A 15,307-nucleotide genomic window follows, 5' to 3' on the forward strand; every position below is an offset into this window, starting at 1 on the left:
AAAGATCAGAGCAGAAATAAAAAATAGAAACAAAACAATAGCAAAGATCAATAAAACTAAAAGCTGGTTCTTTGAGAATATAAAATTGATAAACCATTAGCCACACTCAAGAAAAAGAGGGAGAGGATGCAAATCAATAAAATTAGAAATGAAAAAGGAGAAGTTATAACAGACACCGCAGAAATACAAAGCATCCTAAGAGACTACTACAAGCAACTCTATGCTAATAAAATGGACAACCTGGAAGAAATGGACAAATTCTTAGAAAGGTATAACCTTCCAAGACTGAACCAGGAAGAAACAGAAAATATGAACAGACCAGTCACAAGTAATGAAATTGAAACTGTGATAAAAAATCTTCCAACAGGGGCTTCCCTGCTGGTGCAGTGGTTGAGAGTCCACCTGCCGATGCAGGGGACACGGGTTCGTGCCCCGGTCCGGGAAGATCCCACGTGCCGCCCAGTGGCTGGGCCCGTGAGCCATGGCCGCTGAGCCTGCACATCTGGAGCCTGTGCTCCACAACAGGAGAGGCCACAACAGTGAGAGGCCCACGCACCGCAAAAAAATAAATAAATATTACCATTTGTAAATGGGGAAACTGAGGCTTAAGGAGGTTTCTTTCCAAGATAACAGGACAAACACAATAAATTTATTAAAAAGAAAATCTTCCAACACACAAAAGTCCAGGACCAGATGGTTTCACAGGTGAATTCTACCAAACATTTAGAGAAGAGCTAACACCCATCCTTCTCAAACTCTTCCAAAAAATTGCAGAGGAAGGAAAACTCCCAAACTCATTCTATGAGGCCACCATCACCCTGATACCAAAACCAGACAAAGATACTACAAAAAAAGAAAATTAGAGACCAATATCACTGATGAATATAGATGCAAAAATCCTCAACAAAATACTAGCAAACAGAATCCAACAACACATTAAAAGGATCATACACCATGATCAAGTGGGCTTTATCCCAGGGATGCAAGGATTCTTCAATATACGCAAATCAATCAATGTGATACAAATGCCAATTTGTGGTATTAACAAATTGAGGAATAAAAACCATATGATCATCTCAATAGATGCAAAAAAAGCTTTTGACAAAATTCAACACCAATTTATGATAAAAACTCTCCAGAAGTGGACATAGAGGGAACCTACCTCAACATAATAAAGGCAATATATGACAGACCCACAGCAAACATCATTCTCATTGGTGAAAAAAAAGCATTTCCTCTAAGATGAGGATCAAGACAAGGATGTCCACTCTCACCACTATTATTCAATATAGTTTTGGAAGTCCTAGCCACAGCAATCAGAGAAGAAAAAGAAATAAAAGGAATACAAATTAGAAAAGAAGAAGTAAAACTGTCACTGTTCGCAAATGACATGATACTATATATAGAGAATCGTAAAGATGGTACCAGAAAACTACTAGAGCTAATCAATGAATTTGGTAAAGTTCCAGGATACAAAATTAATGCACAGAAATCTCTTTCATTCTTATACACTAATGATGAAAAAACAAAGAGAAATTAAGGAAACACTTGCATTTACCATTGCAACAAAAAGAGTAAAATACCTAGGGAGAATAACTAAGGAGAAAATAGACCTGTGTGCAGAAAATTACAAGACACTGATGAAAGAAATTAAAGGTGATACAAACAGATGGAGAGATATACCATGTTCTTGGATTGGAAGAATCAATATTGTGAAAATGACTATACTACCCAAAGCAATCTACAGATTCAATGCAATCCCTATCAAATTACCAATGGCATTTTTTACAGAACTAGAACAAAAAATCTTCAAAGCTGTATGGAGACACAAAAGACCCTGCTAGCCAAAGCAGTCTTGAGGGAAAAAAACGGAGCTGGAGGAATCAGACTCCCTGACTTCAGACTATACTACAGAGCTACAGTAATCAAGACAATATGATACTGGCACAGAAACAGAAACATAGATAAATGGAACAAGATACAAAGCCCAGAGATAAACCTACGCACCTATAGTCAACTAATCTATGACTATGACAAAGGAGGCAAAGATATACAATAGAGAAAAGACAGTCTCTTCAATACGTGGTGCAGGGAAAACTGGACAGCTACATGTAAAAGAATGAAAGTAGAACACTCCCTAACACCACACACAAAAATAAACTCAAAATGGATTAGAGACCTAAATGTAAGACCAGACACTGTAAAACTCTTAGAGGTAAACATAGGAAGAACACTCTTTTTTTTTTTTTTTTTTTTTTTGGTGGTACACGGGCCTCTCACTGTTGTGGCCTCTCCCGCTGCGGAGCACAGGCTCCAGATGCACAGGCTTAGCAGCCATGGCTCACTGGCCCAGCCACTCCGCGGCATGTGGGATCTTCCCGGACCGGGGCACGAACCCATGTCCCCTGCATCGGCAGGCGGACTCTCAACCACTGCGCCACCAGGGAAGCCCGGAAGAACACTCTGGCATAAATCACAGCAAGATCTTTTTGGATCCACCTCTTAGAGTAATGGAAATAAAAATGAAAACAAATGAGACCTAATGAAACTTCAAAGTTTTTGCACAGCAAAGGAAACCATAAACAAGACAAAAAGACAACCCTCAGAATGGGAGAAAACATTTGCAAACGAACCAATGGACAAAGGATTAATCTCCAAAATATATAAACAGCTCATGCAGCTCAATATTAAAAAAACAAACAACCCAACCTAAAAATGGGCAGAAGACCTAAATAGACATTTCTCCAAAGAAGACATACAGATGCCCAAGAAGCACATGAAAAGCTGGTCAACATCACTAATTATTAGGGAAATGCAAATCAAAACTACAATGAGATATCACCTCATACCAGTTAGAATGGGCATCATCAGAAAATCTACAAGCAAGAAATGCTGGAGAGGGTGTGGAGAAAAGGGAACCCCCTTGCACTGTTGGTGGGAATGTTAGTTGATATAGCCACTATGGAGAACAGTATGAAAGTTCCTTCAAAACTAAAAATAAAATTTCCATATGATCCAGCAATCCCACTACTGGGCATATACCCAGAGAAAACCATCATTCAAAAAGACACATGCACCCCAATGTTCATTGCAGCACTATTTTCAATAGCCAGGTCATTGAAGCAACCTAAATGCCCATCGACAAGACAAATGGATAAAGAAGATATGGTACATATATACAATGGAATATTACTCAGCCATAAAAAGGAACGAAATTGGATCATTTGTTGAGACATAGATGGACCTAGAGACTGTCATACAGAGTGAAGTAAGTCAGAAAGAAAAAAATAAATAAATATATTAACGCATATATGTGGAACCTAGAAAAATGGTACAGATGAACTGGTTTGCAGGGCAGAAATAGAGACACAGATGTAGAGAACAAACATATGGACACCAAGGGGGGAAAGTGGTGGGGGGTGAGTTGGGGGTGGTGGTGTGATGAATTAGGTGATTGTGATTGACATGTATACACTGATGTGTATAAAATTGATGACTAATAAGCACCTGCTGTATAAAAAAAATTTTTTTAAAGAAAAGAAAAAACAAAAAGAGCTACAGATAATGGGCTTCCCTGGTGGTGCAGTGGTTAAGAATCCGCCTACCAGTGTGGGGGACATGGGTTTGAGCCCTGGTCCGGGAAGATTCCACATGCCACAGAGCAACTAAGCCCGTGTGCCACAACTGCTGAGCCCTCTTGCCACAACTACTGAAGCTTGCACGCCTAGAGCCCATGCTCCGCAATAAGAGAAGCCACCGCAATGAGAAGCCCGCACACCGCAATGAATAGTAGCCCCCGCTCAACACAACTAGAGAAAGCCCACGTGCAGCAACGAAGACCCAATGCAGCCAAATAAATAAATAAATTCATTAAAAATAAAGCTACTGATGATAATGCTTTCTAAATACTTAGCATCTTTAGTGTACATGAAAATCTTAGCTAATACTGTAGGATGAGTGATTACTTTAAACTGATCATCTTCAGAATAATTTTTTTAGAAACTTAGCTTATTACACATAACTTTTCTTTAAAAATATTGATATTTGGCATATGGTTTGCCTTTTAAGTGTGAATCAAGCTTTACCGTAAAGAATTTTTTTCTTTTTTAAACATAATACATATCTGGCTATCAGAATTTTGGTTTGATGTTCTGCCTGTGTTATTACGTTAAATTAATTTGGAAATTACTGGATTTATTAAGAATATTTTATGAATTTCCAAACCCTGCTATAAAAACTACTATCATCTTGCTTTTATTGGAGTAGTTTTCCTTAAAAATGAAAGTAGATGTTCTGTCCACAAGAAGGAATAATAAATTGTCATTCTTCTTTTCTTCCTACCTCTTCCCCTTTTCTCATCTGCAGGTTTCCCTATGTATTATTATTCCTTTGTTCACTAACCTTACTATAGGTCTCATGTATTCTAAGTAATTACTTTAGTCTATTAAACCTTCGCTCCTTATGAGTAGTAACTATGTCTGCTGCTTTTTTTTTTTTTTTTTTTTTTTTTTTTTTTTTTGCTTTAGATGATCATTTTTATGGGTATCAGTGTCCCAGTGTCTTACATGGTCAAGTACTACCTTACAAAGTACATCTTCTACTAGAAGATTTATAGCTGATTCACAAAGTTATTTAAAATTGATCTCAGGTCTCTTGCTGTTGTAATTGTTGAAGACCCCGTAAATTTGATGTAAGATTCTTGGGTAGAGCAAAAGAAAAAAGAAAAAAAACAGAGACAGAAGAATAGGGTCGGTACTTCATTTTTAATACTCCATACTGAAAATACTGCCAGGCGCGTAGTAGTAGGCTCTGAATATAGAAAGAGTTATATGTAAAATTCAAGGTTCTTTCAAAAAACAAGAAGCCGGCCTTTCTCACCTTCTGAGATGGCCCACACTCTGTCTGTGGAGTGTGTTTCTCTCTATATAAATCCACTTCTTACCTATCACTTTGTCTCTCACTGAATTCTTTCTGTGATGAGACAAGAAGAAACTGAGCTTCATTAAGTCCTGAAACCAGAGCAGACACATGACAGGAGAATGTATGCATCCTGAGTTGATCCCTGGAAAAGCTGGTTGTATTTGGGGAACTCAAAAGATTAAGCCAGATTTTGAGTTTTTAGGAGGCCTCTACCCCATTGAATAATCCAGTCACTGTTCCAGATGAGCCCAGCCTTTGAGTCACCTCAGCCCAGAACTATGTGAGTGAATAATAACTTCCAGGTTATTACAACCTCCAGCCATTTAGGTTTTCCCATTTGAGGCCCCAGATTTCATGCAGCAGGAACAGGACATATGTGTTATGTCCTGTCTGAATTCCAGACCTAAGAATCTATGAGTATAATAAAATGGTTGTTTTATTATGAAAAAAAGAACAAAACAAGAAGCCATCTTGGCAATCTTTGTTCTTAGTATTGGAGGAGAGAGAGGATAAGGTCATTGGTTTCCAGAGTAACCATCCTACAAGCTGAAAAAGAAGACAAGAACCACAATTGGTCAGTGGCAACTACAGCGGGTGAAAAAAGAGTCTATACATTTTACTGTCTAATTTTTTTAAATTATTTTATTCAGTTAGTTGGTACACTCACTTCTTCAATTCTGGTCTGGATTCGTTTCCTCTCTGCTTACTGTGAGTACCCAGTTAACGACCAGATTCTAACTCATTAGCCTCTTTAATAACTCTCCTCTTCTCTCCACCTGACTTGTCACTCCCTTATGTTAGATTCACTTCGTCTGTGGCCTGGGTTATTGCAGCTCCTAACTTGACTCTCCACCTCCAGATTTGTTCTTACCATTCCTTCTTCCCTGCCTATGCTAAAGTAATTACCTAAAAATCTGATCATACCATATCTTTGCCTAAAACCTAAAAGATAATGTCCAAACTTCTTAGCATTACATAGTTTTCTATCTATAGTGCCTGCTTCTCTCTGGTTTTAAATATCATACCATACCATACATCTTTGCTCTTACCTCTTCTTAAGGTTCACATGCATATGCACACACACAAAACACATACACAGACATTCACGTAAGTCACAAATTATTAATGTTTCATGAATCAATCAAGGGCTTTCTCTTTGTGAAGTCTTCGTGTTTCAGTTCTTTGTCAAAGTCTACCTGAATCACCCCTACCTCTGTGAATCTGCTTTTCCCTGTACCCTTCCTTTATTAAACTGCAGTTTCCTCCAGGGCAACAACCAGGTCCTACTACATTTGAATAATGATAACTAATATTCATATTTGTCCCACTCAGCTCTTTATTAGCCTGCTTGTTATCCTTTCTTTACCCATAGTAATCACATTTCCAAAACTAAATGTAGAAACACAAAATCTAACGTGTAGCAAAGTACTTAATAAAAATAAGAGACGAAATATGTGAAATGGAAATTATCTCTCTATGTTAAGAAAGGTCACTATGCCCCTAACTGGTAAATGGAATTAACATTTGCCTAGAGCTTTCTCTATGCTATTAAGTGTTGCAAAATTCATTTTTTAAAACACATTAAAAATGAGTGGACAGGGACTTACCTGGTGGTGCAGTGGTTAAGAATCCACCTGCCAGGCTTCCCTGGTGGCGCAGTGGTTAAGAGTCCGCCTGCCAATGGAGGGGACATAAGTTCGTACCCCAGTCCGGGAAGCTCCCACATGCCGCGGAGCGGCTGGGCCCGTGAGCCATGGCCACTGAGCCTGCACGTCCAGAGCCTGTGCTCCGCAAGAGAAGAGGCCACAACAGTGAGAGGCCCACGTACCACAAAAAAAAAATGTTAAGAATCCACCTGCCAATGCAGGGGACATGGGTTCGAGCCCTGGTCCAGGAAGATCCCACATGCCATGGAGCAACTAAGCCCACGTGCCAGAACTACTAATGCCATGTGCCTAGAGTGCATGCTCCACAATAAGAGAAGCCACCATAGTGAGAAGCCCGCATGCCGCAACGAAGAATAGCCCCCACTCGCCACAACTAGTGAAAGCCCGCGTGCAGCAACAAAGACCTGATGCAGCCAAAAATAAATAATTTTTAAAAAATGAGTGGACATTTTTTTTCCAAATTTTCTGAAGTTTAAAAATAATAATTTAAGTCATACTGAAAAACTTTGTGTGGCAAAGAAGCCCTTAAACATATGTTTATTTAATTTTAGGAAGATATGCAATCAACTAAGGAAGAGAGATTTCCAGCAATCCACAAACCCATTGCTGTTGGTTCTCAGCCAATGCTCACAGTTGGAACAACCCACATATCCAAATTGACAGATGACCAACTCATAAAAGAGTTCCTTAGTGGTTCCTACTGCTTTCACGGGGTGAGAAGTGAACCATCAGTTTAAGTATTTATCTTACAGCTTTCACTTGTGTGTTATTTATCAAGGGGCATTAGTAGCACTGAAAAAGATTTTTTGTCTATAGACAAATGGCAGGATTCTGGAAGCTTCCCAATGGACATTTCCTTTCTGCATCTCATTATAATCCAATGCATAGCCATTATATTCTCTTTACTCACAGGCTAAAACGATGTTTACTTGACAAAAATATATATATATTTAAGTACTTCATATGTGATTCTGGCTAATTGCTGGAATGGGCATCAGTGATTGTGTAGCCTACATTTTGGTTATGTAGCAATCACATTTAAAACTTGAGCTAATATGTACAAAGGTAAAATTTTGCCCCTAAGAACTCCAGTGGGAAATACACTTATAAGTGGAATTTTCATTTTACTTTATTTTACCAGGGTGGTACAGCAATTGTTCTGTAATAATGTCTGCTTTTTAAGTTTATCAGTAATGTTTAATTTTGATTTTCAACCATATTGCTAGTACAGTTTTTTTTAATTATATATATGTCCATCACTATCATGCGGCAGTATTGAGACAGACCCCAATATGCCTTTCTCTGTACTGTAACTTGATCTGTTTCCTTTCCTGTAGGGTGTTGGTTGGTGGAAATATGAATTCTGCTATGGCAAACATGTACATCAATACCATGAGGTATAGAACAGCGTTTATATCATTCTACCACTAGGCGGATTAAAGTTTCAAAAATCTTTTGTGGAAAAAAAGGGGTGGGGGTTGGTGTTACTTTTAATTATAAGATGATTTTAATATGGAAATATTCATCAAAGTGTCTCTAAATTCTGGAAAATGGAAAACTTGGTGTCAGTTAAGACTAAGTCAATCATCTTAAAGTAACGTTATGTATTAACTACTCAGATTCTTGTATTACTGTGAGCCTGGAGGAATAATAAGCTACAGTGACTAACCTCTTTAGCTTTGACCAAGAAATTAGTCATTGTTATAACTCATTATTAAATTAAGTGAATGGTAAGATAGTATATTACTAGAGTTAGTAAAATAGGATAAATACAGCAGGTTTCTCAACTAAAAGAAGGTACCATATCATCTAAGCTTAAAATAAAATAAGTTTAAGATTAAATGCACTGGCTCTTTATTCTTCCTTTTCCTTATAATTTCATAAATCAGTGTTCTCCCATACTTGAGCCAAAGCTGCTTAAATTCTGAAATTCAAGCCCCAGTAGTTTTGTCATTGTTGTAGTTTGTTTAGTAAGGCAAACTACTAGACATGGAAAACAAACATTAATAAATATTGATCTGTTTTAAAAGGCTCTTTTTATTCCCCCAAATAAATAACAACTGGTAATTAGAAAATACTGTATTTGCCCTCTTGAGATGTTTTGAGCCGATCTTAAATTTCAAGATGGATCATAATGGGAAAGATCAACTCACTTTCCACATTTAAATCACTCCAAATTTATGAGGTGTCTGTAAACTAGAACATTTTATTTTTCACTTAATCCTGAGATATTCCATTTCACTATGCTTTCCATTTATTCTTGCTGCTTGGATGTTTTACTCATTTTTTTTATTATTACAAAAAAAGATAAAGTGTCATCTAAGTACAGTCCAGATAATACCCAGTGGCTTTTTTTTTTAATTAAAGGAATATATGCCAGAAATATAGAATGAAAATAAAATTTTCCTCCACCGTTGTCCCATTTTTCAAAAGTAACAGCTGGGGCTTCCCTGATGGCTCAGTGCTTAGTAATCTGCCTGCCAGTGCAGGGGACTCTGGTTCGAGCCCTGGTCCAGGAAGATCCTCCTACATGCCGCAGAGCAACTAAGCCCGTGCACCACGACTAATGAGCCTGAGCGCTAGAGCCTACAAGCCACAACTACTGAGCTGGCATGCCACAACTACTGAAGCCCATGTGCCTAGAGCCTGTGCTCCACAACAAGAGAAGCCACCACAGTGAGAAACCCGGGCACCACAACGAAGGGTAGCCACCACTCGCTGCAACTAGAGAAACCCCGTGTGCAGCAACAAAGACACAACACAGCCAAAAATAAAAACAAACTGAAGCAGAAAAACCATATGATCATCTCAATAGTTGCAGAAAAAGCTTTTGACAAAATTCAACACCCATTTATGATAAAAACGCTTCAGAAAGTAGGCACAGAGGGAACTTACCTCAACATAATAAAGGCCATATATGACAAACCCACAGCCAACATCATTCTCAATGGTGAAAAATTGAAACCATTTCCACTAAGATCAGGAACAAGACAAGGTTGCCCACTCTCACCACTATTCAACATAGTTTTGGAAGTTTTAGCCACAGCAATCACAGATGAAAAAGAAATGAATCCACTTTGGAAAAGAAGTAAAACTGTCACTGTATGCAGATGACATGATACGATTCATAGAGAGTCCTAAAGATGCTACCAGAAAACTACTAGAGCTCATCAACGAATTTGGTAAAGTAGCAGGATACAAAATTAATGTACAGAAATCTCTTGCACTAATGATGAAAAATCTGAAAGAGAAATTAAGGAAACACTCCCATTTACCACTGCAACAAAAAGAGTAAAATGCCTAGGGATAAATCTACCTAAGGAGACAAAAGACCTGTATGCAGAAAACTATAAGACACTGATGAAAGAAATTAAAGATGATACCAACAGATGGAGAGATATACCATGTTCTTGGATTGGAAGATCAACAATGTGGAAATGACTATACTACCAAAGCAATCTACAGATTCAGTGCAATCCCTATCAAACTACCAATGGCATTTTTCACAGAACTAGAACAAAAAATTTCACAATTTGTATGGAACCACAAAAGACCCCGAATAGCCAAAGCAAACTTGAGAAAGAAAAGCAGAGCTGGAGGAATCAGGCTCCCTGACTTCAGACTATACTACAAAGCTACAGTAATCAAGACAATATGGTACTGGCACAAAAACAGAAATGTATCAGTGGAACAGGATAGAAAGCCCAGAGATAAACCCACGTACCTGTGGTCAACTAATCTATGACAAAGGAGGCAAGGATATACAATGCAGAAAAGACGGTTTCTTCAATAAGTGGTGCTGGGAAAACTGGACAGCTACATGTAAAAGAATGAAATTAGAAAACTCCCTAACACCATACACAAAAATAAACTCAAAATGGATTAGAGACCTAAATGTAAGACCAGACACTGTAAAACTCTTAGAGGAAAACACAGGAAGAACACTCTTTGACATAAATCACAGCAAGACCTTTTTTGATCCACCTCCTAGAGTAATGGAAATAAAAACAAAAATAAACAAATGGGACCTAATGAAACTTAAAAGCTTTTGCACAGCAGAGGAAACCATAAACGACAAAAAGACAACCCTCAGAATGGGAGACAATATTTGCAAATGAATCAATGGACAAAGGATTAATCTCCAAAATATATAAACAGCTCATGCAACTCTATATTAAAAAGACAAACAACCCAACCTAAAACTGGGCACAAGGCCTAAATAGACATTTCTCCAAAGAAGACATACAGATGGCCAAGAAGCACATGAAAAGCTGGTCAACATCACTAATTATTAGAGAAATGCAAATCAAAACTACAATGAGGTATCAACCTCACACCAGTTAGAATGGGCACCATCACAAAATCTACAAGCAATAAATGCTGGAGTGGGTGTGGAGAAAAGGGAACCCTCTTGCACTGTTGGTGGGAATCTAAATTGATACAGCCACTATGGAGAACAATATGGAGGTTATTTAAAAAACTAAGAATTATCATATGATCCAGCAATCCCACTACTGGGCATATACCCAGAGAAAACCATAATTCAAAATGACAGGGCTTCCCTGGTGGCACAGTGGTTGAGAGTCCGCCTGCCGATGCAGGGGACACGGGTTCGTGCCCCTTTCCGGGAAGATCCCACATGCCACGGAGCAGCTGGGCCCGTGAGCCATGGCCGCTGGGCCTGCGCATCCGGAGCCTGTGCTCCGCAGCGGGAGAGGCCACAACAGTGAGAGGCCCACGTACCGCAAAAAAAAAAAAAAAAAAAATGACATGTGGGCTTCACTGTTGGCGCATTGGTTGAGAATCTGCCTGCCAATGCAGGAGACACAGGTTCAAGCCCTGGTCTGGGAAGATCCCACGCGTCTGGAGCGTGTGCTCCGCAACAAGAGAGGCCACGATAGTGAGAGGCCCTCTCATCGCGATGAAGAGTGGCCCCCACTTGCCGCAACTAGAGAAAGCCCTCGCACAGAAACAAAGACCCAACACAGCCAAAAATAAATAAATTAATTTTTAAAAAACCACAATGAAATATCTTTAAAAAAAAAAAAAAGACACATGCACCCCAGTGTTCATTGCAGCACTATGTAGAATAACCAGGTCATGGAAGCAACCTAAGTGCCCACCCACAGACGAATGGATAAAGAAGATGTGGTAAATATATACAATGGAATATTACTCAGCCATAAAAAGGAACGAAATTGGTCATTTGTAGAGACGTGGATGGATCTAGAGACTGTCATACAGAGTAAAGTAAGTTAGAAAGAGAAAAGTATCACATATTAACGCATATATGTGTGACCTAGAAAAATGTTACAGATCAGCCGGTTTGCAGGGCAGAAATTGAGACACAGATGTATAGAACAAATGTATGGACACCAAGGGAGTAAAGCAGCGGAGGGGTACGGGGGGTGGTGTGATGAGTTGGGCTATTGGGATTGACATATATACACTGATGTGTATAAAATGGATGACTAATAAGGACCTGCTGTATAAAAAAATAAAATTTAAAAATTTTTTTAAAAAAGGAGCAGCTGATTCGGGGACTCTGGCTCACTCAGGCCGGGGGGAGGGAGGGGTATGGAAAATAAATAAATAAATAATAAAAATAAATAAAATTTAAAAAATAAATTTTAAAAAAAGTAACAACTGTTAACTTTTTCTTAGCTAACCCACCACAAGGGAACAAAATGCCTATATGTAAATGTTGATATAACCTTTTTATTTATACAGAAGGGATATACTAAATGCACTGCTCAGCACTTGTTCTTTTCACCTAGTATCTTGGAGATCTTTCCATGCCAGCAACAGCTGATCTTATTTTTTTCAGCAGGTTCAGAGGATTATGTCTATACCCACAGTATATTTAGCCAGACGTGTATTGATGAGCCTTTGAGTTGTTTCCAGTTTTTGCTGTGACAGCATCTTAGTGAGCATTTTTAAATAGTTGTGTTTGTGAACTTTTGCATGTATATTCATAGGGCACATTTCTAGAAATGTACTTGCTAGGTCAATATGTATGCATACTGAACAGTTGCCTTCCAAAGGGTTGGACCAGTTTACATTTCCATTAACAATGGCTGTTTTTGTATACACTTGCCAACACTAGGTTTTATCAAACTTATTTTAGCCAAGGTCATGTAACCTAGAACTTTTTTTTTTTCTTTTTGTTTAAATTTATTTGGTTGCACCAGGTTTTAGTTGCAGCATCCGGGATCTTCATTGCTGCGTGTGGGATCTTTAGTTGCAGGATGCAGGCTCTTAGTTGTAGCATGTGGGATCTAGTTCCCTGACCAGGGATCGAACAGGGGCCCCCTGCATTGGGAGCACAGAGTCTTGACCACTGGACCACCAGGGAAGTCCCTAGAACTTCTTGAAGAACTCTGGTAGGAGCTTTGGGAGACAGAAAAATAATAGTAGCTAACAAATATAGTGCTCACTGTATACCAGGCATTGTTCTAAGTACTTTACACATATCAACTCATTTAATGCTCATAACAGTTCTGAGAGATGAGTATTGTTACTCCAAGATGAGGAAACTGAAGCAAAGATTTAGTAACTTGCCTAAAATCACATAGGTAGTAAATGGTCAAACTAAAATTCAAACCCAGGCACTCTTGTTCCATATCCAACCTCTTAATTCACTGTGCAGCTCTAATCCCTGTCTCTCTAGAAATTTACAGTGTAGTTGCTAAAAGAATGTTTAATGGCTCTCTCTTCCACTAGGCAGTAAGCTCCACTGTAGCAGTGGCTGTGGCTGTTTCCTTTGCCTCTGTAAGGGTTTTTAGTTCTACTAATCAGATGTATACTAGTGCCCAGCATGGTCCCTGGCATAAAATATAAAGAAGAAAAGGAAGGAAAAGGAACGGAAAGAAAGTGAGAGAGAAGGAAGTCCACATATAGGACAATATATATAGTGCATCGTGTCAAATGAGTAGTGTGAAAACTAGTATAACTTGAAGGTTTGCATTTTAAAGAGTAGTATGAAGATAGGCTCAGTGTGGCTACAGGGTAAGAGATAGAGGCCAAATATTTAAGTAAGAATCACAGTAGTATGTGGTTGTATTATCTAGGTATGAGAGATTAAACTCTTAGTTGGGGGTGAGATGTTGACAATGGACATGTAGAGAAAGAGTGAAGTGAAGAACATTTCCAGGAAAATAATTGACAGGACTGATAAATGTAGGAGAGAAAGGAAATAGAAGAGTAAAAAATAACTACATCAGGACCTAACCTGACTAGAAAGTACTAGTTTCATAATTCAGAGAAACAAGGAGTAAAGAATAATGAGCTCAAATTTCTACTAATTGAGAAGTTTGACTAACATTATCACGTCTAAACATAGATATCCAGTGTGCAGATGAAGATAAGATCTATAGCTTGTAGGCCATCAGCATAAATGTCACCTTGATGTCAAGCATGCATTGTCACAAATATTTTTTTATATATTAGGACAAGGATAGTGGGAAAACCTCTGTGGTTGTGGGAACATGGAACCAAGAAGAACATATTGAATGGGCTAAGAAGAATACTGCTAGAGCCTATCACCTTCAAGATGATGGTACCCAGACAGTCAGGTAAATATTAACTTTATTTGCCTTTAGATCTTAGAATATTTAAAACTCAGAATATTGAAAAACATAAATTTAAAGTAAAATATCTGGTCAGCTTTTCTCAAGGACATTTTTTAGGTTAGTTTTCTTTTTGAGAGGGAACAACATAGTGTAATAGTTAAGAGCACAGTTTCTGAAGTCAGATACCCTGTATTCAAATACTGGCGATTCACTTACTACCTTGGGCAAATTACATAATCTTCATAAGCCTCACTTTTCTTGCCTAGTAGTATTTGCCTCAGAGAATTGTTATGACATTTAAATGAGGTAATTCATGTAAAGTGTAGTGCCTGGCAATTGCATGCAATAAACTTTGGCTGCTGCCTTTGACAGTGGTGGTGTATGGTAATGAGAGTGGAGGTGGCGCTAGTAACACTGGTACAGTTCCAGGTATTAGGTCTAAGGATGTTATAAACATTTTCCCCCTTCATGTGTAATCGCTACCACTTTAAGTTACTTAACTCTATTTAAATATACTCCAGCATTTCCCTTTGTTACTTAAAGTGGGGTAATGGTTGAAAATTGTTAAACAATGGTTTTTTGAAAAACTACCTCACATCTCTTTTGGGCTTTTAGGTTTATCTTGTTATAGCAGAAGTAAATTAATCTCTTCTTTCCCAAGAATAACTAAACTTTAGCTTTTCTTATAGTCCATAACCCAGTGAATTTTAAATTATTCATTCTTCTTCCTTCTCAGGTGTTAACTTTGTCCTTCCTAGCATAGATGGTATTGAGAGTCTGTTTTCAGAATGTGCTGACTTCTTGGACTGACCAAAATCAAAATTAGCAAAATTAAGAGATAGGTATTTAAGTATTAATATACTAAACGGATCAGTTTTTTAAATGTTTATATGTTTCAAGTGAAAATAGCTCATGGTATCATGTGCAACAAATATTGAAGCACAGGAGTGTGAAGCTAGCAAAATTAAAACTTGTCTTTGGTTCCTGCTCTTTGGAATTTATAGCTTAGCCTAGGCTTTACCTTTGTACACCTGCATTACAGTATTTTAATGAGTGGAGCTGAATGGAGGATGGGAAGACGGGGAAACTGTTCCACAAAGGAAACAATATACAGGGCTGGGGAAATGGTTAGCTTTAAAAGAAAACTTT

At 38.2% G+C, this 15,307-nt stretch overlaps 1 protein-coding gene across 3 annotated transcripts in view; it reads left to right on the forward strand.

Moving 5' to 3' along the window:
* The window catches only part of ERLEC1 (endoplasmic reticulum lectin 1), a 40,605-nt gene that overhangs the window by 16,405 nt on the left and 8,893 nt on the right, over positions 1-15,307 (forward strand). For all 3 annotated transcript variants that reach the window (XR_009534183.1, XM_060116608.1, XM_060116607.1), the window contains exons 9-11: positions 7,139-7,300; positions 7,925-7,984; positions 14,037-14,161. Coding sequence is in view for 2 of the 3 variants with exons in the window: in XM_060116608.1 (XP_059972591.1) it covers positions 7,139-7,300; positions 7,925-7,984; positions 14,037-14,161 (347 nt within the window). In the remaining variant the exon portion in view is untranslated. The remainder of the gene's footprint in view (positions 1-7,138; positions 7,301-7,924; positions 7,985-14,036; positions 14,162-15,307) is intronic.

The sequence above is a fragment of the Mesoplodon densirostris genome, chromosome 14, assembly GCF_025265405.1.
Source record: "Mesoplodon densirostris isolate mMesDen1 chromosome 14, mMesDen1 primary haplotype, whole genome shotgun sequence".
NCBI classification, from domain to species: domain Eukaryota; kingdom Metazoa; phylum Chordata; class Mammalia; order Artiodactyla; family Ziphiidae; genus Mesoplodon; species Mesoplodon densirostris.